The 24,044-nt window shown below is 38.2% G+C and overlaps 2 protein-coding genes across 3 annotated transcripts in view; one reads left to right on the forward strand and one right to left on the reverse strand.

The window, feature by feature from the left end:
* The first annotated feature begins 858 nt into the window (after window positions 1–858).
* Window positions 859–8,240, forward strand: cst7 (cystatin f). 2 transcript variants are annotated; one of them, XM_081351043.1, is made up of 6 exons: window positions 901–990; window positions 1,093–1,293; window positions 1,470–1,645; window positions 1,722–1,841; window positions 2,679–2,771; window positions 2,858–3,143. In XM_081351043.1, exons 2-6 carry the CDS (start codon window positions 1,119–1,121, stop codon window positions 2,876–2,878), a joined length of 585 nt encoding a protein of 194 aa, XP_081207169.1. In that variant the 5' UTR covers window positions 901–990; window positions 1,093–1,118; the 3' UTR covers window positions 2,879–3,143. The 2 variants fall into 2 exon arrangements, with proteins under 2 accessions (XP_081207170.1, XP_081207169.1); XM_081351044.1 differs by lacking the exons at window positions 2,679–2,771; window positions 2,858–3,143 and adding an exon at window positions 6,966–8,240 and having other exon boundaries at window positions 859–990.
* Window positions 8,241–9,955: 1,715 nt separating this feature from the next.
* The window catches only part of apmap (adipocyte plasma membrane associated protein), a 28,273-nt gene continuing 14,184 nt past the window's right edge, over window positions 9,956–24,044 (reverse strand). The window contains exons 5-9 of the mRNA XM_081351042.1: window positions 19,846–19,962; window positions 19,405–19,579; window positions 19,105–19,239; window positions 12,829–13,021; window positions 9,956–11,593 (exon numbers count right to left, since the gene is read on the reverse strand). Of these exons, the coding sequence (XP_081207168.1) occupies window positions 11,384–11,593; window positions 12,829–13,021; window positions 19,105–19,239; window positions 19,405–19,579; window positions 19,846–19,962 (830 nt within the window). The 3' untranslated portion in view covers window positions 9,956–11,383. The remainder of the gene's footprint in view (window positions 11,594–12,828; window positions 13,022–19,104; window positions 19,240–19,404; window positions 19,580–19,845; window positions 19,963–24,044) is intronic.

Raw genomic sequence — 24,044 nt, forward strand, 5'->3', positions numbered from 1 at the left:
CACTTGACACGAGCACCATCTTTGAAGTTTTGCGAGCTGAGGAGCTCCAGAAACTAGAGAGCGAGAAGAAAAGACGGCAAAATTCTCCTCTTGTGAACTTCTGAAAAGATATCCAAATTGTTTTTTTTTAGTGAATGCAGAATGAATTCTGAAAGAGTAGTGGCTTCTTCTCCGTTTGGATCCAATACAGGGTCAAAAACAGGAGACACACGGTTATTACACTGACTGTCGACACAGCGCCATCTGCTGGTTTTGAATACAAACTTAAGGAGCTCCCTCAAGGCCCTAATTAGGTTCATAACAAAAGCCCCACAATTTCAGACTGTCAGTCCAAATCCGATTTTTGTGCATATCCGATCATATTTAGCAAGTGAGAACAGCAACACATTCTCGTGTGGTTGAAATGGCCTTCTATAATCAAATATCCTTCTGAATTGCATTTACTGGCAATGGCAGTCTCGTGTTTGATTATGTGTTTATTTTTATCGGCACCATATTAAAATCTGTTCCTGTTTAGTTTAATACACACTGCTGTTGTTACAGTGCACAATCTATCAGGAATTTTTTAATTGTTTTGTCTTTGTAATCTTTTATCAAAATGTAATAACTTGCCTCAAAGGAGTTGCAAATACAGTTTCATTTTGACTTTAAGAATATTACCTACAGAGATGAAGTTAATATTGTTACACAACTCAACACTCGTTCCTAAGCTACTTTAAGATAGTTTTGCTCTGCTCATCTAACAACTCATCATTCACACGCACTTACATGTCAGTGTTTATTTCTATCAGTGGATTTCATCACCGGATGTGGGAGGAAACCACAGGAGTTCATTTGCATCTTTCAAAGCACTTCAACACACACAGCCTTTTTCGGTTCAGTTTGAGGAAGGATTGCATCCTTTGTTCTTGTTGATTTCGGTGGTCTCTACAAAGTTTGATATTTATAGAAGCAAATCCTCAACCACAACATGTACACAGAACTATAAAAGTAAACTAAATATATGATAACTCTTTTAACTCCTAAGGAGCATCATATTGTACTCAAGCAGCAATCAACAGTCAACTGATCTCACCTGTGTTCTTTCTTAAGGCATATGTGAGTCCATGTAGGAAACAATGCTCTTGACCAATGGGAAGTGTGCCTGCTCTCTGGAGGACTGCTGCACAGGGCTGGTGGTTGAAGTGTTGCTGAACAGGAAGTTGCTGAGTAGAATTGAGAGAGCTCCAACAGACATGAGGGTCTCTTATCAGGCTCTTGTCTTATTTTTCTTAGCAGGCTTATGTTCACTTGGTAAGATACTTTTATAAGCATTTGCATAGTTTTGTAGCTATAATTGTTTGTTTAGGTCTGTGTGTTTTCTTTTATAGTGTATATTACATGGTCACAGAAATGGCTCTTTTATGTTAATTTGTCTGATACCTTCCTGTCTGTATCAAAATGCAAAATACATGTTTTTTTGACTACAGGGAAAGCTGAAGTTCACACAGTCATCAGCAGACCAATCCCAGGAACTCTGCAGAATGTCAGTAAGAATGACACTGGAGTACAGAAGGCTGTCCTGACCGGAACCTACTCATTTAACAACAAGTCCAATGATGCTTTCCTGTTCAAAGCATCGTCTGTTGTTGATGCAAAGAGACAGGTACAGTCAGTACAAGCCCTTTTGTCTCACCGCGTGTGTTTATAATGTGCGTCATCCAGTCTCTGCTCTGCTATAGGTAGTCAAAGGCATCCGCTACATTCTGGAAGTGGAGATCTCACGGACTATGTGCAGGAAGATGGGCAACAACGATAACCTCAACAATTGTACCTTTCAGACAGACAGTATGTTACGGCAGGTATGTGTGGTTTTCTATGGAAGAAGTTACAATGGCTTTCTTGCTCTGAAGTAACTCAATAAGGCCAAAATTAGGGTTCTCACTCTAGATTTGTATAATGTTTTTGAAAGAAGTCTCTTAAGCTGACCAAGGCTGCATTTATTGGATCAAAATATGTCACAGTAATATTGTGAAATATTATTAGTAATTTAAAATAACTGTTTCTGCTTTAGTACATTTCAAAATATAATTTATTCCCCTGATGCAAAGCTGAATTTTCAACAGTGAGCATTATTACTCCAGTCTTCAGTGTCACATGATCCTTCAGAAATATAGAAAGTTCAAAAGAACAGCATTTATTTGAAATAGAAATCTTTTTTAACATTATTAATGTTTTTACTGTCACTTTTGATCAATTTAATGCATCCTTGATGAATTATATACACACACGCATATGCATATACACACACACATATATGCATACACACACACAGATATATATATATCAAAATTATTTAACCCCCCATTGCTAATCAGGTTTATTAGCAAAATTTACAGACTTTCAGCTGTTTGCAATGAACAAATCAAACAAAAGTAATAGAAATAGCTTAACACAACAAATGTTTCAAGTGGTTTCCCCAAATTCTACTTTTAATGACTTCTACGGTCTCTAAATTATTTAACCCCTTAGTAGAACACCCTTTTGCTGTTATGACTTGCTACAAACGAGATCTATAACCAGACACCAGCTTCTGGCAGCGTTTCTGAGGAATCTAAGCCCGTTCCTCATGAGCAATGGCTAGTTCAGTAATATTCTTGGGTTTGCGTGCTGCAACTGCCTTCTTCAAATCCCACCAGAGATTTTCTATGGGATTCAAGCCAGGTGACTGTGAGGGCCACTGTAGAATCTTCCAGGACGACTTGTGTAACCAAGCCTTGGTGGAATTTGAGGTATGCTTGGGATCATTGTCCTGTTGGAAGGTCCAATGACACCCAAGCTTCAGATTCCTCACTGACAGCATTACGTTTTCTCCTAGGATTTCCTGATACTTCAGTGAATCCATCTTGCCTTCCACACGCTGCAGGTTTCCAGTGCCAGAGGATGCAAAGCAGCCGCAGAGCATCACTGAGCCTATGGTGCCTTACTCCAGACATACCGCTGATCCATAGGGCCGAAAAGTTCCAGTTTTGTTTTAATCACTCCACAGAACAGAATCCCAAAACTTCTGTGGCTAATTTATTTGAGCACTTTTTCTCTGCTTTTGGGTCAGTGTTGGTGTACGTCTTGGAGTTCTGGCATGGAAACCGCATGCATTCAGTTCGCTATCTTTTTGTATCCTGTTCCTTGTTTGTGAAGGGCGATGATATCTTCTCTTAAAGTCCCCCTGCAGTCAATATCTTTATCCCTTAAAACTCATCTTTGAGACCCAAAACGACATATTTACACATTTTGTCCTAGAAAAAATTCTTCACGCTTTAAAATAGCTTGAATTAAAGCTCTACACCCTTACCTCATTAAGTATGCAGAGTTTTATGAATATGCAAATTATCCCCAACTCCACTCACTCACACCAGCTCAGAGATCCACTCGTTGACGTGACTGGTTACAAGGTAGTTTGTGACTACTTTTCAAACCGCGTTTTTGAGACTGTCTTTGGTCCACTGCAGTTTTAAAGGTACAATATGTAAGAATTTCAAAATATCCAAAAAGCACTTGCACAGTGTTATATATTTCTTTCAATTGTGTCCTTCCATTATCCTAAATGTTTCCAAGAATTTGTAAATTCAGAGAAATTCACAATTTTAAAAAGTGCCCATCCCTGGTACACTTGTCGCCTGTCAATGACGTAATATCCGCATTATCCATGGTTTCCGCTTGTACTGCCAAAAGTAACCATGGCGACAGACGTGGACAACTGCGTAGTGGGTAACGTCTAGCGTCACGCTGTTGTTGTTTCGTTCAAACATTATGGATCATGGCAAGCTATGAAGGTAAAACAGTAGCAAAACTCGAGAGCATGTAAATGTGAATTTGAGAACTTGTACAATAAATATTCGTACTTGTACATGAACATTTACACTCACAGCCCCAATGTGAAAACCTGTAAAATAAAAATCTGAAGTTGAATTTTGAAATTTGCACTCGCAGATAATAGTCACAAACCTGTATTCTGAATCTGAAGCTGCAGACGAGTAGACACAAATGTGTAAAATGCCATTCACAGAAATACAACGACAGGCACAAACTTGTAATATATATTTTGCGTTTAATCTTACGTTTACATTCGCGGTACTACCTCAAATAGGCACTTGCAACTTCTCAAATCTGTCACTGCAAGTTCAAATTTCGCGCCTTGACTTTTGCTACTCTTTTCGCGATATATCAGGTGCAAAACTAACTTGTGCACTTGAAACTCAGAAGCGGTGAGAGAGAAAGGGGGGCGGGAGGAGGGGGGGTCAAAGGAGACGTTTTATTGGTTGGCACCTAGCCAATGAAATGGGAGTTCGATGATGTCACGAAACCCGCGTGCACTGAAACACTAACATGGCTTAATGCATTAGACTGATATTAAAATAAATAAACGATATTATCAAACTCAGTAAACACAATGCTTATAATGCATACTACAGAAAAGCAGATGAGCACAGAATATGACGTAAAACATATGACGTATGCCATATATATTTGCCATATCTGGTATATATATATACCATAGACTGTAGGCTAAAAGACACACACACGTACGTACGTATATATATAATTTATTTATGTTTTGTTTGTTTTTGTGTGTCCAACAGTTAGGCTAGGGTGAATATTTAAAACATTTACAATACATTTTTCCAAAGCGACTTGCATTGCATTTCAAGGTATACATTTTACATTCTTATCAGATAATTTAGGTGCATTTTCATTGGAATTGGCATATATATAAGCAAATGTGTGTTCAGTGCAAATAAACTCGCTGCCTGTGTTTTATTAATAAAGGAACAAATTATGTGTTTTTTTATTGTTTTTAATTTTTATTTTATAACTGTTGGTCCATTAAGCCTCATTAAGTGTTTTCTTGGGTTCGAGGAAAACGTACAATTAAACGCGTTGCGTTCATATTCTGTGCTCATTTTTTTTCTGTATGCTTTATGGTGTTTCCTGAGTTTGGTCTTTTAATACCACTGTCTCAATTAAACGCGTTGCGTTCATATTCTATAAAACTATTCCAGTAAAACTAATGATATTTCATAAAAATATTTTCCAAGCGTTTTAAAAAATAGCTGATACATAAGCATAAATGTTTTCATTGTGGCTGGCGTTGTTCATTGGTGAGGCATCGACCAATAAAATGACTTCATTCCGACCCCAGCCCCGCCCCCGACTCTGCTCTCTCAAGTCTGCATTTACAAGTGCACGAGTGAGTTTTGCTACAGGCATATCGCAAAAAGAGTAGCAAAAGTCAAAGCGCTAGGATTTGAAGCTGTACTGCCAGATATGAGAGGTTGTGAGTGCCGACTTGTGGTTGTACAACGAAACTGAACTAAAGCACAAAGATAAATGTGTAGTACACAATTGTGCCTGTCATTTTGTTTATGTAAATGACACTTTACACATTTGTAACTATTAATCTGCAACTTCGAATTCAAAACACAGGTGTTCTGAGTATTGTCTGTGTGTGCAAATCGATAGATGCAGCTTTTCACATCAGAGCTGCAAGTATAAATTTCAACTTACAAATACAAATATTAATTTTACAAGTTCTCACATTCAAATTAGCAAGCTTTCGAGTTTTGCTACTGTTTTACCTTCATAGCAAGCAGACTTGGGAACAAAAGGAGAACTAAAACGAGGATCAATATCGGCGTGGTGTTATTCCACGCGCCACGTCCGTGACTAACTTGTACTTGACAGAGCTTCACGAGTCACGACTTGACACGGATGCCCCTCTTTGCATGTACTTTATTAGACAGGTGAACAAATGTACATAAAACAAATCCATGTTATGTAGCTCAACATGATGAAATGTTAGAAAATTATCAGCATGTTATTCTAATGTTGATCTAGCTTACTGCCCAGTCTCACACAGCAAACAAACTAACCAATGGAATAACATTATAACTTTCAACACACTCAAATGCTGTTTAGTATGATAGTGTAACGTTAGACCAAATGAAACAGGGCTGGGTTACCTCACAAGTTTAATTAGTCAAATAAACTGACCTGTGTGAGTAGTAATTCAGCACTTGCGGGTATTCCTTTATATCTGCGGGACTCGTGTGTGGCGCTGACATCTGTCTGTTATTAGCAATCGCGCCCTGCTTCATACCACAGTCATTTTAAAACATCAAGTTTTCACTCATTCATAAACATTATTAGATCCATCAACATGACAGCAAGTCCCATTCCGCTTATCACTGAGTCATCAACCAACGCCTTAGTTATTGTAAGAGGTTGGCGACCCCTAGCAAAATAATTGAGAAAATACTCAGCAATGGTGTTGACTTATGCATTTGTACATGGTTTGTCTTAAAGCATATTCAAAACACCACATAGACATATAAACAACATTAAAAGCTTTATTTTCACCACAGGGGGACTTTAACTTTTTGGACCATTCTTTTGACTAAGTTATATTTCTAACATGCAGTCAAACGTGACACTCAACAAACCTAGTCACTTCAGATATTTCATGTGTTCTAGCTCAAGCACACCTGGTGAAATTAATGAAGCCCTTGATTAGTTGCATCAGGTGTGCTTGAGTCAACACCTGTTTTGCAGATTTGTGCTGTTGTGAGGGATTCTATTCAGGGGGTTGAATAATTTTTAGACTGCAGAAGTCATTAAAAGTTGCATTTTCAGTTGAATTTGGGGAAATTTCTTGAAACATTTGGTGTGTTGAGCTATTTCAATTACTTTGATTTGTTCATTGCAAACAGCTTGAAGTCCTGAAACCTGATTTGCAATGGGGGTTGAATCATTTTGAATACAACTGATATATGTCACTTTCCAACTTTTTAGACTTGCAAATCACAATTAAATTTCCCTGATATTTCCATGACCCTTATAATCCTCTACAAATGTAATTATAAAATATTGTATATTGAGGTTGTAAATCATTACTCATATGATTTTTTTTATATTTCCTTTTATTACAGACATTCCTCTGTCACTTTGACATATGGTCAATTCCATGGATGAAGACAATGTCGACCACATATTTTAAGTGTCATTCTTTTGATAAATTCTGAAATGTCTTTCTCATCTACATGTTTTTCAATGGATCAATCTGAAATGTCATGCTAATAAAATAAAAAAGTGAATAGTGGTGATTGGTTATCATGGACAGTAATTCTATAGGTGCAAGTGACCTTCAGTTCATCAAATGCTGAGATTGACTGACTGAGAGTAAATTATTCAGTGGGCTTCACTTCTGATGTGCTTTACGCACCTACAGTAGATCAGGGGCTATCACCGCAATCTCTGAGCTCCCTGGTCTCTTTTCCTTTGAGTCACAGATCTTTAAAGCAAACTGGCCCTAGAAATACACCAGCACTGATCAAACACACATGTAATGGGTTTGTATGAACAGATTTTTTTTTTTTTTTTTGGACTACTGATTTACTACTAGTTTTTTCAAAATGTGACATACTTGTCCTAAATTTCATAAATCCATATATGCCGATTAGGTGGGTGCAAGCATCCAATAGGACAGTGGTTCTCAACTGGATTTGCTTTGAACCAAGATTTTACAGTTGACATGAAGTGGCGACCCAGCAACCAAAACATCATACAAAAGTGACCTTAAATTGTCCCTAAAATCAAAAATTACATATATTAATATTAAACCAATCACTGATTTACAATTGAAAATGGCAATTTTTTAATATATTTAAACTCTTTCCCCATCATTGACGTAATTTTCCATCATTTATGACGTTTTGGTTATGTATGTAACCTTGGTTCCCTGAATAGGTAATAACACGTTGTGTCGCTGAAGCTATGGGAACACCTTTGGTGTGACGATTGACTGAAGCCCCTATACCATAATGCCAATTCATTGGCCAGTGGCGCTTGCACTGCCTCCATCGAATACTTCCATCGAAATGGAAAATCTGAAGAGAGATGGCGGGAGCACGCTCTAAATACTTTCGCCTGGCTCCGCAGCGCGAGTCTCCACAGACTGCGCGCGCACCTCCCCAAACGGACGAGGCGTTGGACTAGTCTGTGAAACGACAGGGGGCGACTCAAGTAATTGTCCTCTTAACCATCAGGAATCAACGGGCGAGAAGAAGAAAGGTCCACATGTGACAATGTTTATTTTAGTACATCGCCACCAATACCACACTACAAAAATAATCGTGTAAAATCCAGTAAATCCTGATATTATTACTTGTGACGTTAGAACAAAATGTGGATATAAAAACATGTATGTAAGCTATACAACTAAATTAACGATCTCTTAAATATTTTCTAATTTCACTAAACAATTCATTAAGTTTCGTGGACATTTTATAAAATGTGGAACTTTATTTTGATTAAAATGGCTTATGTCTGCTATAGGCTCATTTTGTAAATGTAAGCAACTAATTCAAGACGCACAAACTGAGTGCTGGTGCATTGAGACGTTCATGCTCGGCCAGATTCGGCTCAAAGTCATGCATCTTCGGATGCGGAGCCGCGCACGGTTACAAAAAAAGCCATGCACACCGCCAAGCGAAATGGTCTCTTGTGCACCCAACTCGCACGACCGCCCACACCGCAATGATATCATTTTTGCCGCGCGCACCTTCGCGCTTGTGCGGATATGGCGAGTATAAACCTAGCTTTATGAGGCATACGTCACGTAATAAGAGTGTGCTCCCACCATCTCTCTTCAGATTTCCCATTACAGAGGAAGCACTCGCAAAGTAGTAGAATGGCCGGCATCGCAATGTCTCGTTCCCTATTCAGGCAACCAAGGTTACATATGTAACCGAGACATTCCCTTTCATACATAGGTTCACTTCTATGCTGCGTCGCTGAAGCTATGGGAACTGTATACCATAATGCCTTTGACTACATTTGCGAGTTTATGTAGAAGACTGAGGACAGAGAGCCAGGTGCCCTCCCCGCCTTGAGACCATAAAACCTGATAAAAGTGTGTGGAGAGGACCACCCTGCCCCAACACAAATATCCTCCAAGGAAGAACCCTTAAACAGAGCCTGAAACCATTCCTATAGAAGAATGAGCACATATACCGAGAGGCGAAGCCAAGCCGCGCACCTTATAGGCTGCAGAATAGCATCAGTTATCCAATGAGACATCTTCTGCTTGGTGACAGCGAAAAGCTGGTCAGACTTGCGCCACTGGTCCTTGTGGTCGACATAAGTCTTCAAAGCCCGCACTGGGCAGAGCCCATGAGGCCGCACATCACTCAGACTCTGTGCTAGGAGGGGAAATGCCTCAAAAATCACTTGCTGAGTGTGAAATGGGGTTGAAGCAACCTTGGGAACATACCCCAGCCAAGGCTGTAGTAAGAACTTAACCAAGCCAGAGGCAAAGTCCATAAAATAAGGGCCTAACAAAGAGAGCCTGCAGGTCCACGATCAACTTAAAAGAGGATAAGGCCACCAATAGGCCCAGAAGCTTATCTGACACGGACTCCGACTTATCTGACACAAAAAAAATGGTTCAAACTGACGGCCTTCCAGGACAATTGATAAGTCCCAAGAAGGGTGTAACAAATGAGGCTGGTATCCATTCAGCCGACCGCCAGAGGGAGCCCTCTCCCGAATACTAGCTATGAACTGTTTCTTCTATGGTTTAATCCTGTTATCATCTATAAATAGCTATGCTTTTCCATAGATACTTTGCAAAGTATTTTTATTTTTAAAGGCCAGTTACTTCATGGATCCAGGATACTATGCATCCTGATAAAGTTCCCTTGGCCTTTGGAATTAAAATAGCCCCACATCATCACATAGCCTTCACCATACCTAGAGATTGCCATGGTTTTATTTCAGTTAGCCTAATAGCTGGTTTGATTTGCATTGAGAGATGATCTTATGGAAAGTACTCCATGCCAATCTCTAGGTATGGTGAAGGCTATGTGATGATGTGACAAACTGTCACTGATACAATTTTTTGAAGCATCAAGTTACTTTCAACTTAAAAAGTGTTTTATTCTATTTTGATCTCAACCGTAGACAGCAGTGTTTATATCTGAACTATAAACTTTCATCCCAGTACTTCTGTGATCATTTGAATTTTTGTAAGACAGAAATAATGATACTGTGTGGTTCAAAAACTGTTTGTGAAGTTGTTTAATACCTGAACATAACAACTGCTCCCTCTGGGTCAGCGGCAGAGAAAACACAGATCTGAATGTTCGCTGGTACTTGTTGTCAGAGGTTTAATAGATATAGCCAAATTGCCATTTAGGAATCACATGGGTGTTTGAATTGAGATTGCAATCTTTCAACGCTTAATTGTGTAGATCGAGTATCCACACAATCTTCATGTCAACAAGACTTACTTTTGTCAGAAGCTTTAATCCAAAGTGACTTGCATTGTCTCCATTTCCAGTTCATGCATTCCCTGGGAATCGAACCCATGACCATGGCGTTGCTAACATCATGCTATACTGTTTAAACTAGAGGAATGCAAAAAGAAAGAAGTTAAGCAATTAATTTTGCTTTCCCAACTAGGCAAGATTATATGATTCATTTAATTTATTATTTCCATTTAGCACTATTTTTTTCACCATTGTCTTATCAAATGAGCTGTGACCCACCAGTTGAGAACCGCTGTTATATGACATTATTGCTGATAATTATTATAGACATCATATAACGTATGAATGGAAAACACAGATACTCGTGTAAGGGTAAATATTATAAAGCCAGCAGCATTTATCAGCCAAGAGTGACACAGCTCTCATTTCTGCAACATATGCAAACAACAATGAATTGAGGAATTAATACCTTCAATCTCTTAATTAAAAATAAACCAAAACATTCAGACATTCGAACATTCTTAAAACCAGAATAATTTTAGCATAATGTTGCAGGAAATTCATTTTATAATGAAATGAAAATACCGTTTCACTTCCCCAAAACAACTTCCTTATGCTGCCACTCACAGGAGTTATAGTTTTTATAGGTCGCCTTGATTTGTATCACAGCGCCTTTATAAGAAAAACAGTTGTCAGCTCTATTTTAAGGACCAGATGATGGTCGGTGCAAATAAATCAAGTACAGAAACAACTATTTCTGTCACAAGGGAGAGAAATAAAAATAGTAATGGCACATCTTTAAAAAAACAAAAACAAAAAAGCAGATAGCTTATTATGCACCGCACATCTCTAAAAAAAGAAAGTCACCCACACGGGTTAATGGAACAAAAAACAGGCATCTGTCAGACCTAAATAAAGAGAATGGGATCAAATGAAGGGACTGTGTTTGGTCATATGTTGACTACAATATGGAAGAATTTGATAAGTGTTCTTGTGCTAATTGCTTCGGGATCTGTTTGTTTGGAAGCCACAGTGAAATGACTCAAGCTGAGCATCTGTCAGGATTGTGACGGCATGTTTCACACTTTGCTCAGATCCAGCTTGCACAGATAAGGGGAGCGGAAGGAGCCCAGGTACAGGTAGCCGTTGTACTCGTGTGCCTCGCTGATGTAGGCCGCCACCATGCCGTGAGGGTCGTGAAAGCTACGAACGCACGTCCCACCGTCCTGAAGCTCGACCACCAGGCTGTAGCGCGGCACAAACTTCACCAGAGTTTCTTGACTGAAGAGCTGAGAACACACAAAACATGGGAAAGCATATCTATTTCAGAAATATATATTGAGTTGGAATGTGTAAAACCACCATTACAAAAACTATTATCAAAATCAGCAATTAATTAACCAGACAACATGTTTCCTAAGAAGTGCTCACTTAAGAATTGTTCTCGAGTACAATAGTGCCAGCCACCTTTTTTACTGGCGCTGGTTTGAGAAGTATTTTTTCCTATCATTTTTTCCATAAGGATAAAAAAAAAAAAAAAAAAAGCCAATAAGTTACGAGGTGAATCATAACACTACAAAAAAAAAAGTTTTTGAAAGTCGGACAAGGGTACAAGACTGTGTACTTAGCTTTAGTGAAGAAAAGAACTACAATCCCATGAAGTATTGCATTTACATTAAATAAATAAATATATACACACAAATGTTTAAGTATTTTTAAAGATCGTAGAGAGATCGACTCAATTATTCACGTGCTTCATGGGAGTGAGCGGAGGTAAAGAGATCTTTTGGTAATCTTTTGGTGAGTGCTGCTTGTTTCGACTCTGATTGGTGTAATTTTTTGTTCAGCATCATGGGTAATGTAGTTTTTCACCAGAAATTCTGCTGATAAACACAATTATTTTAAAAAATAAGCTGAAATAATGCGGGCTGACGGCAAATACCATCGATTAACAAGCTTGTAGCACACAGTAGGTCTGTCTTTAAAGGTTTAGAAGTTATAGTTTATTTCCCTATGGAGAAAATGAATGCAGATTTTACTTCCGGAACCGACTGTTGCACTATTAAGAAAAACAGCTGGATGGAGTGCAACAAAATGATGAAACTTGTGGGTCTCGAGATCCTTCTCATAAATGGGTCCATTTATTTTCTTGTTTTATATATCTATTCGTCAATTTTAAAAGTGATTTATTTGTTATTTTACTGTTACATTTAACTATGTTTAAACTATTTAAATAAAATGCAATAAATGTATATATATATTTGTCAGTTTGAAAAGAGATTTTGCCGTTACATTTCCCTCAATTTAAAAATTTAGATCTACATCAGCGTATGTCTATGTATTTGTCTATTTGAAAAGTGATTTATTACACAGACATTGTTTATTATTAATTTTAATTTAAAAAAAATCAATTAATTAGTATTAGATAAATATAAATGAAATAAAAAAAACATCTCTTTTTATAAAAATAAATAAATAAAAATAAATTGTACAGTTTTTATTTGACTTCTAAATGGCAGCTTACCTTAAATATGAACTTCTTTATCCAGGGTCTTTGAGACAGGAAGTCCAGCATAGAGAAGCCAGGGTTGGGTCGCACAGCAGACATGGCCACCCAGTATCCTCCTGAAGAACTGCGTCGAATGTTGTCAGGGAATCCTGGGAGGTTGTCTATAAAGGTGTCCATTCCTCCTTTATTGAGGCCAGACACGTGAACTCTGTGAAGACAACAAATTAAACATTCAATATGTAGAACTGAACATGAGCAGTGACGGACCGATACATCAGCTAAACCGACAAGTCAAGATGACGTTTCAACATTTTGAGACATTGGATTTGTTAGGAATTTAACCAATCTGGTTCCAATACATTGCAATACACTAACCAAAAAATGCTAAATCTTTTGGCAACATTGTCTAATTTTTTATTAACATAACCTCAGTTAATCTGGGAGTTATTTCTACCCAGCACTGTTTCTACTGATTTAACCAGACCGTCCCAGATCACCACAGGGTTAAAGTAGTCACCTTCATTTATATAGCGCTTTTAACAATATAGATTGTTTCAAAGCAGCTTTACAGTGATAACAGGAAATTACAGTAACAGAGATTGTTTGGGCTTTACAACAGCTCTTGAATAAAGTTATTGCCCAGCTAAAGTTAGTTTTGATTGATTGATTCACTTCCATTGCGTTTAGTCTATAGGTATGAATTTGAATATATACAGTGAGGAAAATAAGTATTTGAACACCCTGCTATTTTGCAAGTTCTCCCACTTAGAAATCATGGAGGGGTCTGAAATGGTCATCGTAGGTGCATGTCCACTGTGAGAGACATAATCTAAAAAAAAATCCAGAAATCACAATGTATGATTTTTTATCTATTTATTTGTATGATACAGCTGCAAATAAGTATTTGAACACCTGAGAAAATCAATGTTAATATTTGGTACAGTAGCCTTTGTTTGCAATTACAGAGGTCAAACGTTTCCTGTAGTTTTTCACCAGGTTTGCACACACTGCAGGAGGGTTTTTGGCCCACTCCTCCACACAGATCTTCTCTAGATCAGTCAGGTTTCTGGGCTGTCGCTGAGAAACACGGAGTTTGAGCTCCCTCCAAAGATTCTCTATTGGGTTTAGGTCTGGAGACTGGCTAGGCCACGCCAGAACCTTGATATGCTTCTTACAGAGCCACTCCTTGGTTATCCTGGCTGTGTGATTCGAGTCATTGTCATGTTGGAAGACCCAGCCTCGACCCATCTTCAATGCTCTAACTGAGGGAAGGAGGTTGTTCCCCAAAATCTCACAATACATGGCCCCGGTCATCCTCTCCTTAATACGGTGCAGTCGCTCTGTCCCATGTGCAGAAAAACACCCCCAAAGCATGATGCTACCACTAGGCCTGTCGCGATAGTCGATAAGTCAATTAATCGCACGATAAAAAATTTTTTTTTTCTGGCCGCGATAATTCCATTTGCATGCTTGTTTGTTTTCCTCGTCTCTCTCTCTCTACCAAAGAGACTGGATGACCACTCTCAGTTCTTTAGCGTATAGGACGAGTGAACTCTCTTGTCAGTTGCATGGTCTTTGTGTGGGGAGGCGGCGCCGCGGCGCTTGTCAGTCACGTATGGGAAAGCGCCGGCGGGACTGTTTGCGGCTACTGCCGGGAGAGAGAGAAGACGCTAGTTGTGAGTTTCGACAGCGAGCCCGATCACATGAAAATGCGTATCTATACCACGAATGTTATTTCTCGTGCCATTTATACGCCAAAAATAGTTTTTGCGTGCATATGATACGCTCTTTATGGCGTGTAATACGCACGCACTCCTCACCCCTAATCCTAACCAAGTATTTTCAGTGCGTAGCATAAACGCAATAAAGTGCGTCTCCGTCTTCCCGACAGTACACAATCACTTGACAAAGTAACAGGAGGACAAAGTAACAGGAGTAACAGTGCAAAATTGTGCGAAATGGCTTGTTGAGGCTTTTTTTTTATTTGTTTACAAAGGTCCTAACTGTCAGTTTTGCCTGTTATGGAATGTATCACTATTTATGCCTAATGTCTAAAGCCTAATGTTTAATATTTTTTGAAGTGCAATTTTGTTTACATCCATTTTATTTATTAACAGACATTTATTTTGTTAACAGACACTAAGAGTCCATTGCTTTCATTGTTTTTGGTTGTTTTGTTCATTTTTTTGGATATTTAAAATGTTTTCCATTTTCAATGTTTAATATCTTTAGAAATAAAAGTTTATAGATCGTTGAAAAGGTGTACCTGCATTATTATGCCATTATAATTATATTAAATGAAAATGGTCTCAGAACGACAATATTATCGTTTATCGCGATAATTTCTTGGACAATTTATCGTCCAGCAAAATTTGTTATCGTGACAGGCCTAGCTACCACCCCCATGCTTCACAGTAGGGATGGTGTTCTTGGGATGGTACTCATCATTCTTCTTCCTCCAAACACGTTTAGTGGAATTATGGCCAAAAAGTTCTATTTTGGTCTCATCTGACCACATGACTTTCTCCCATGACTCCTCTGGATCATCCAAATGGTCATTGGCAAACTTAAGACGGGCCTTGACATGTGCTGGTTTAAGCAGGGGAACCTTCCGTGCCATGCATGATTTCAAACCATGACGTCTTAGTGTATTACCAACAGTAACCTTGGAAACGGTGGTCCCAGCTCTTTTCAGGTCATTGACCAGCTCCTCCCATGTAGTTCTGGGCTGATTTCTCACCTTTCTTAGGATCATTGAGACCCCACGAGGTGAGATCTTGCATGGAGCCCCAGTCCGAGGGAGATTGACAGTCATGTTTAGCTTCTTCCATTTTCTAATGATTGCTCCAACAGTGGACCTTTTTTCACCAAGCTGCTTGGCAATTTCCCCGTAGCCCTTTCCAGCCTTGTGGAGGTGTACAATTTTGTCTCTAGTGTCTTTGGACAGCTCTTTGGTCTTGGCCATGTTAGTAGTTGGATTCTTACTGATTGTATGGGGTGGACAGGTGTCTTTATGCAGCTAACGACCTCAAACAGGTGCATCTAATTTAGGATAATAAATGGAGTGGAGGTGGACATTTTAAAGGCAGACTAACAGGTCTTTGAGGGTCAGAATTCTAGCTGATAGACAGGTGTTCAAATACTTATTTGCAGCTCTATCATACAAATAAATAGTTAAAAAATCATATATTGTGATTTCTGGATTTTTTTTTTTTAAATTATGTCTCTCACAGTGGACATGCACCTACGATGACAATTTCAGACCCCTCCATGATTTCCAAGTGGGAGAACTTGCAAAATAGCAGGGTGTTCAAATACTTATTTTCCTCACTGTATATATATATGTGCGCAGGCGCGTAGTCTTTCTTTACAGATTGACATCATCAAATTACTTGCCTGGCCTGCATAATACAGAATTTTTAGTCGCTTCCACGTATCCGTGCGAACTGGAATCATTTTGATAACGTTTTATCTGTACAGAGGTAAAGGGAAGGTACATTAATATTAAACCATCTGGAGCACTGAGACCACACTAGCTTTAGTAAGAGGAAACATGCTATGCATCTCTCCACACAGGAATCTTAATGATGGAGCCTGTTGCCTTGGCAACTGCATGCACTCATCATTTATCCAGGTAAGGAGAACGGCCTGTGCCTCTAGCAGACATGAGACGTCATGTAGCAGTGGATGAGGACTATGTCATTCAAGAGGTCAGCTTTGAGGCGATAAAGAAGTGACAGGGAGAACTGATGTGTTCTAGCTGACCTGATAATGAATCAGCCCAAAGGTAGGAACACGCATAAAATTACACGGGACAATCAGAGTTTACTGAAATATAGATGGAAAGTGAAGCACAGAACAGATTTGTATTAGAAAGTAAACATGAGCATTTCTAATGTCAAAGATGTGAAACTTGCCATGAGGGATAGAAATACACCATGGTTCAAAAGTTAAGATTTGTCCAATGTTTTTGAAAGAAGTCTTAGGCTGCACTGATCAAAAATAGGCATGAGCACGGGTGAACCGAGGACTTAAATAAGGGGCTGAATTCAGCGAAATGCAAGTTTATTTAATAACCAATAAAATAAAATTGATGAAGACCAGTTTATTCACTTTATAGGCTATTGTTTAGACATGTAAAACATCCGTGTTTGCACATCGCCTGTACAGGGTTCATTTACAACGCGTAAATGTAAGAAACTTATCCAAGATGATTATGACGATGATTACTATTATTTAACTGATGTTATGATTACAAATGCCTTTATTTATTAAATGCCAGAATTTAGTTTAATCCGCCGGGATGATTGAATTTACGTCATTACGTGAGGACGTGAAAGAACTGGTGAACCGTTTTTTTTTTTAACTGGTTCATTGAATCGAACTGTCCGAAAGAACCGGTTCGCGGAAAAGAACCAGACTTCCCATCACTAGAAAGTATACAAATGACTGAGGGCGGAAATATGCTAATACGGGACAGTCCATCAGTGAACGTAAGCGGAGCATGAGCAATATGACATCATATCACTTAGAAAATCCAAACGGCTTGATTATTTAGAGTGTTTAGGCTTTTTGTGGATTAAAAACAAAAAGGAGTGAATGGTTTTTTTTTTTCATTGAATGGTGGTTGTGTCCACACACTGCAAAGACACATTTATATGCAAACACCACATAAAAGTAAATTTTGCATCCGATGACCACTTTAAGTAAAAAAAGTAATGTTGTGAGATATTACAGTTTAAAATAACGGTATTCTATTTTAGCATATAAATATACACTGAATTGTGTATACATATGTGTGTGTGTGTGTGTATCTGCGTATAAATATACATACACACACACACACATATATTATTGTCGAGTTTTTGTTTATATAATATATGTGCACACACACACACACACACACATATATATAAATATATTATCTCACAAAAGTGAGTACACCCCTCACATTTCAGCTAACATTTTAGTATATCTTCTCAAGGGACAATACTATAGAAATGAAACTTGGATATATTTTAGAGTAGTCAATGTGCTGCTTGTATAGCAGTATACATTTTCTGTCCTCTGAAAATAACTCAACACACAGCCATTATGGTCAAAATAGCTGGCAACAAAAGTGAGTACACCCTAAGTGAACATGTCAAAACTGTGCCCAAAGTGTCAATATTTTGTGTGAGCACCATTGTCATCTAACACTGCCTTAATCCTCCTAGGCGTGGAGTTCACCAGAGCTGGACAGGTTGTTGCTGGGATCCTCCTCCACTCCTCCACAATGACATCACAGAGCTGCGGGATGTTACACACATGGCACTTCTCCACCTTCCGCTTGAGGATGCCAGTGTGCAGCGTATGGTCTGAGCACTGACAAGCTGACCTTCTGCAACCTCAAAAGCAATGCTGGCAGCACTCATGCGTCTGTTTTTTGAAGCAGGCTTCTGCACCTGACGCACAGCACGAGGACTCGACTTCTTTGATTGACCCTTACAAAGCCTGTTACAAGTGGAATCCGTCCACTTGTAAATTCTTTGCCATGAGAGGCCATGTTGAACATCCAGTGGTCAGTATGAGAGAATTTTACTCAAAACACCAAATTTGAACTGCTCTAATACAAGATACACAAATGTGTATGGTCCTGTCAAGCAGACAAAAACATGATGAATAGAACATGTGGCTTTGCATGGTCAAACGAGGTACAGCTATTATCACTTAGGGTGTACTCACTTTTGTTGCCAGCTATTTTGACCATAATGGCTGTGTGTTGAGTTATTTTCAGAGGACAGAAAATGTATACTGCTATACAAGCAGCACAATGACTACTCTAAAATATATCCAAGTTACATTTCTATAGTATTGTCCCTTGAGTAGATATACTAAAATGTTTGCTGAAATGTGAGGGGTGTACTCACTTTTGTGAGATAAAAGATGTAATTTATTCCTGTGATGCAAAGCTGAATTTTACTCCAGTCTTTAATGTCACATGATCCTTCAAAAATCATCCAAACATTTAATTTATTATCACAGTTGAAAACATTTCTGCAGCTTAATATTTTTGTATTATTTTCAGAACTCTTGATAAATAGAAAGTTCAAAAGAACAGCATTTATTCGAAACTGCAATATTTTAAAACATTACTGGCATAAAATAAAAATAAAAAATCTAATTAATGCATCCTTGCAGAATAAAAGTATTAATTTCCTTTTTATTTTATCTTACTTACCCCAAACAATATACAAGTTTTAACAATCAACGACCAAAGTAACTGAATATAAACAGTACGGCGAGTATTACCTCCTTATTCTCGCCATTGTGGTTTCAGCCACTAGAACAGACTCCTCATCAGGGAAGAGCTGGATGCCGTTAGGAAACCTCAGGTTCTCCATCATCACGGAAACTTCCTTGCTCTCTGTATCGTACTCAAGCACACTAAAAAAAAACAAATTAGCAACATCAGTCACCGTACTAAAACATAATTCCCAAAGAAAACAAGCAGTGATTCAGAAACTATGCGCAATGTTCCAACCAATAAAACTGTAAAGTGCGAAAACCCGTGAAATGCACTGAAAATCAGATGTTTAATGTCCCAGTTACCGTCCATCTGCTGTGGCCTCCATGATCAGGTGCATGAAGTCTCTGCGCTGCCACCTGCTGCTGGAGTCAGTGAAGTACACCTTTTTCCCATCCTGAGTTACATCCAGATCATTCACAAAGCCCAGACGTCGACCACCGATCATCTTCCCTGTGCTCACCAGAGATTGGACCTCACCTAAAAGTCAAAACGAGACTTGTGTGCATAGTGCATTGTTCTTTTTGGAGCTTGACAGAGATGTGGACACTGTGAACTATTGTTAGAGGAGTGGTGTCTCAACAACTCCTCTTGTGTTCTATGTGGAAAAATAATAACTACATACAGGTTTGGAACAACATGTGGTTTAGTGAATAATAGCAGAATTTTATTTTTTTGCACAAACTATAACCCTTTAAATGAGTACTGACTTTTTAAAACAGAATATGTGCATTCTCTTTCCTTACCCGTGACAGGGTTGACCTCAAACAGTCCCAAATAGGCATCAGTGACAAACAAGGTGCCATTGGGTCCCACACGGATTCCCAGAGGACGTCCACAAGTGTGTTCTTGCTCACGAGAGCCTTTGAATCAGGAAAAAAAAAAAGACAATGGATATTCAACACTAATGATAATGGTAGTTGACACTGGAATTCTCAATTATATCTAACATAACTCAGTTATTGAATAACTTGATGTGTTTGATGGAACAAAATGCATGAGCTAGTCAACAATTAAAATTCTAAGCACATTTTATGTTTGTTTCCACAGCGTCAGCAGTTTACAACACAGCCAGGGAAAAGAAAGGAGTACAGTCATCCACTATATAAAATGCCATCTTCTACTGTAATAAAATAAACGTAGGAATTTTAACCCGTCTATGTAGTGCTTTAATGTTACAATACATTAATGCATGTGAGCTTTACATGCATTAGTGTAATGTAGTAGGGCTGGTTCAAGCCATTAGTCGACAAGTCAGACGTTTGTGATATTAATTTAATTACAATGGTTTCAGTTTCAGGGCTGAGAAAGAATATTACATGTAACACTGTTCTACATTACACAGAAATACTAAAACATAATAATGAGCATTTAAAATATAAATAAAGGTGCAGTAAGCAATTTCTGAGAATCATTGAAAAATAAAGCAAAGATCATGAATGAATAACAAGGAAGAACAAAAAATGAACATACTGTACACGGGCACAAGCAAGAGTTGGTTGTTAGTCGCAAGCAACACACACTCAAAACCAATGTTATTCGCACATGGAGCAGAAACAACGCGACCACAGTGTCCGTTTTCAGGCGTTCCCGCTTCAGCACTGTAAATCTTTTCTAATATTAATGCGGGTGCTAAAGTCTTGCCTAATCGTAAACCTTTTTTCCCAGTGATATTTAGGGATGCTCCGATACCAGTTTTTTCAGAACCGATCCGATCCGATACCAAAAATTCTGAGTATCGACCGATACCAATACCGATCCGATAAAAGTGCAGTTTTTTTTTAAATCAAGTAGAATTTGTGTAACTCTGTGTTGAACTGATAATCACTATTTTGTGTTAAACACAATCTACTTAATACAGACTAGACAACTTAGTTATAAAGAAAAAGAAATAAAAAATGTATGATCATAATCTATGACAAACATGCTATTATAAACTAGATTAGTGGATAATTCATCAGTAAAATTTATTCTAGAAAAATCACAATGTTGTAATAAATCTGGTAAAACTTTAGACATTGCAATTTGTATTGTTGTAAAATACATTCATGAAAAACAAGATCAAAAAGATTTTAAAAATGTAGGCTAGCCTACTATAAAATTAAGAATATTTTTTTTTATAGCGCAGCTGAAGCAGCAACATATGAAAGATAGGTCAGAACAAGAAAGTCTATTAATAATCTTTCATTGCGCAAAAGTATTATAATACGAAAGGCTCCAATACAGTGCGGCACAAAGCGCTTATGCACAACCCGTGTGCAGAATGATGCGCTCGAAGCAACACGAGTCACAGCGCGCAGCGCGTCGAGTCCACATTAAACAGTTCAAAGCACTGAGGAAATACATATTGATGCGTAGTGTATTATACAGTATCTATCTTTGCAATAGTTTATTTAGCCTTTTCTTTTAACAGTTTTAAATTTCAGTTACTGTGCGCGTGAAGAACAGTCATAGCGCTCTACTCCACTGAGATCCAACAGACACCCGGTAGAAAGTAACATGATTAAGGTACAGCAATACAGACCAGCAAGATAAAGTCATTTTATGCGAAACCATAGAACTTTATCTACAGCTCAAGTACAATAATATTAACATTGAATCATCTTGTTGAGAGTTTCATCGCGTAGACTGACGTAACCGAACGCGCTGTTTGAATGCTGGAGAATGATTGACAGCTGCAGCGGAGGAAAGAGTTTACGTGAACTTGAATTTAACGACGTAAATATTCATTTCTACCTCATATTAGACTATTAAATGGCTTCTGATCACTTATAATATAGTTCACGAAAACTTTATAGTGTTTTATAATACATTTGTGCCTTTTGTGGGGCTTAACAATGACAGAATAGTAATACGCACAATATCGGATTTGGATCGGCTTCGTCTGATCGATACCCGATCCGGCCAAAATGGCAGTATCGGAGCCGATACCGATACTGAATATCGGATCGGCGCATCCCTAGTGATATTCCCCTGACCTTTTCTCTTTTGTAATGTCTCTCAAATCTTCAAATCTCCCTCTTTCTCACACTCTCTCCTCCCCCATCATGAGTGGATGATTTGTCTTTGCTTTGTCCGATTCACATCAACAACTTTTTTCCCAGATATTGCTTACTGCACCTTTAGGAGCTCAAGTGCATGCATACTTTTAGTATGATTGTTTTAAACGTGAAAAACTGTGCAGCATTAACCGTCCGAATTATTTGACTTTAAATAGTCACATATTAAGATTTGTGTAATAAAATATTAAAAAACCTCTTTCACAATGTGATATATTTCATGCAGTTGTGTACTTACATTATCCCAAAAGTTCCCAAGGATTTGTAAATCCAGAAAAAATTCCATTTTTTTTAATAATGGCTCATCCCTTGTCATCGTCGCCTATCAATTACGTAATATCCGCGCTATCCTCCGTTTCCACTTGTAGAAACAATACATAGATTCGTTTCAACAGGCCGCTATAAGTAAGCCGCTAATGAGGAATCTATGTATGCATATCTATAATACAATATCTCGCACACCGTTGTTGTGTCGTTCAGTCATCATTGGTTCACGATTATAGATTGGAGAGTACAGAAAATACAAAAAAACTTAAACAGATCAACTTGGGAAAAAGGGAGAAAAAAAAACAAGGATCAATATCACCGTGGCGTTTTCGAGACGGAGAGAGCTCCGCGACAAACTTAGAATTGAAACTGCACAGCATTAACCCACCGAATCATTTGACAAATAGTCACATATTAGAAACAGGCTAATATAGCATTAAATTTCAAGTTCCTGGCAGCTAATTCATTACGATGACATAAATAAGGGTACGTTTACACGACAACGATATGCTTAAAACGGAGAAGTTTTTCCTTTGAGTTTTCCGCATACAGATGACACCATTGTCAAAACGATCTCCATTCACACGGATCCGCGAAAACGTCTAAAACACTGTTTTCTGCTTCCAGGCCATTAGATGGCGATGAAACACTATAGACTAAACACTTAATACGCATGTGCATGACCTCATCATCTTCAGAGATTCACATTTTTGTTGTTTACACGGAGACCGTTTTCAAAAACGTGTACTTTGAAACCCGTTTTCAAAACTTTGGGTTTTCAGGCACCTAAAATGCTGTTGTCGTGTAAACAAACGGCCAAAACGTAATTTTTTTTATACGTTTTTATTTGAAAATGGTGTCGTGTAAACAGCCCCATAGTGTGATCAAACATACAGGAAATACAAAAACTAATTTATTGGCTGATATATAATTTATATGATTCGTGAATTCTATACATCTCTGGATGGTGAAAATGACATCTCCCATAGTTCCACTCTCCTTCATAGCGTCATCAGCTTCGTCTTTGTTATCGTTTTGAAAATGCGACCTCTGGTGGTGAAAAAAATCACATATTATAGCTTTAACTGGTGACCGTGTTGAGTTGTGGCTTTACGCCAGATGTGAACGATTGGCCACAGATTCGTCAGAATTCAAAAAACCTGTGCAGTGTGTTCATTACAATTAAACTTTCTTACAACATGATGCTGGTATCATTATAAAGATAAAACATTAGTGATGTCATTACCAGGAACAGCAGAAGTACGTTAACAAAAAAATTAAGTTTATAAAGTCATCCTTGCTACGGGATTCGAACTCATCCATCAAAATACAAGCAACGCAACAGTGGCGCGTTCTATCGATTGAACTATTTTACCACCACAAACGGATCTTGATCTTCAAATAAGCTTTTCTGTAGCCTAATGTTTCATGATGCTCATGTTAACTTGTGCCTCACACTCACATGCTGATATTCACCTTATTTTCGAACGCGGAAGTAAACATATATCCAATATCCGGTTTTTGTGCGGCACTTCCGTTTCCTCGCTTCCCTGTGCTAAATAACGATATCGATCGCGAAGGATTATGCAGAGTTGACAGAAAAATGTTACACATGCCGT

Source organism: Scardinius erythrophthalmus, assembly GCF_964197995.2.
Source record: "Scardinius erythrophthalmus genome assembly, chromosome: 21".
Classification (NCBI taxonomy): Eukaryota; Metazoa; Chordata; class Actinopteri; order Cypriniformes; family Leuciscidae; genus Scardinius; species Scardinius erythrophthalmus.

Coding starts and splice junctions, on each gene's coding strand:
- cst7 (XM_081351043.1), top strand. CDS start 1,119: ATGCTCTTGACCAATGGGAAGTGTGCCTGCTCTCTGGAGGACTGCTGC. Junction 1,646..1,721: donor TTGTTGATGCAAAGAGACAG/GTACAGTCAGTA, acceptor GCTCTGCTATAG/GTAGTCAAAGGCATCCGCTA. Junction 1,842..2,678: donor CAGACAGTATGTTACGGCAG/GTATGTGTGGTT, acceptor AAATCCCACCAG/AGATTTTCTATGGGATTCAA.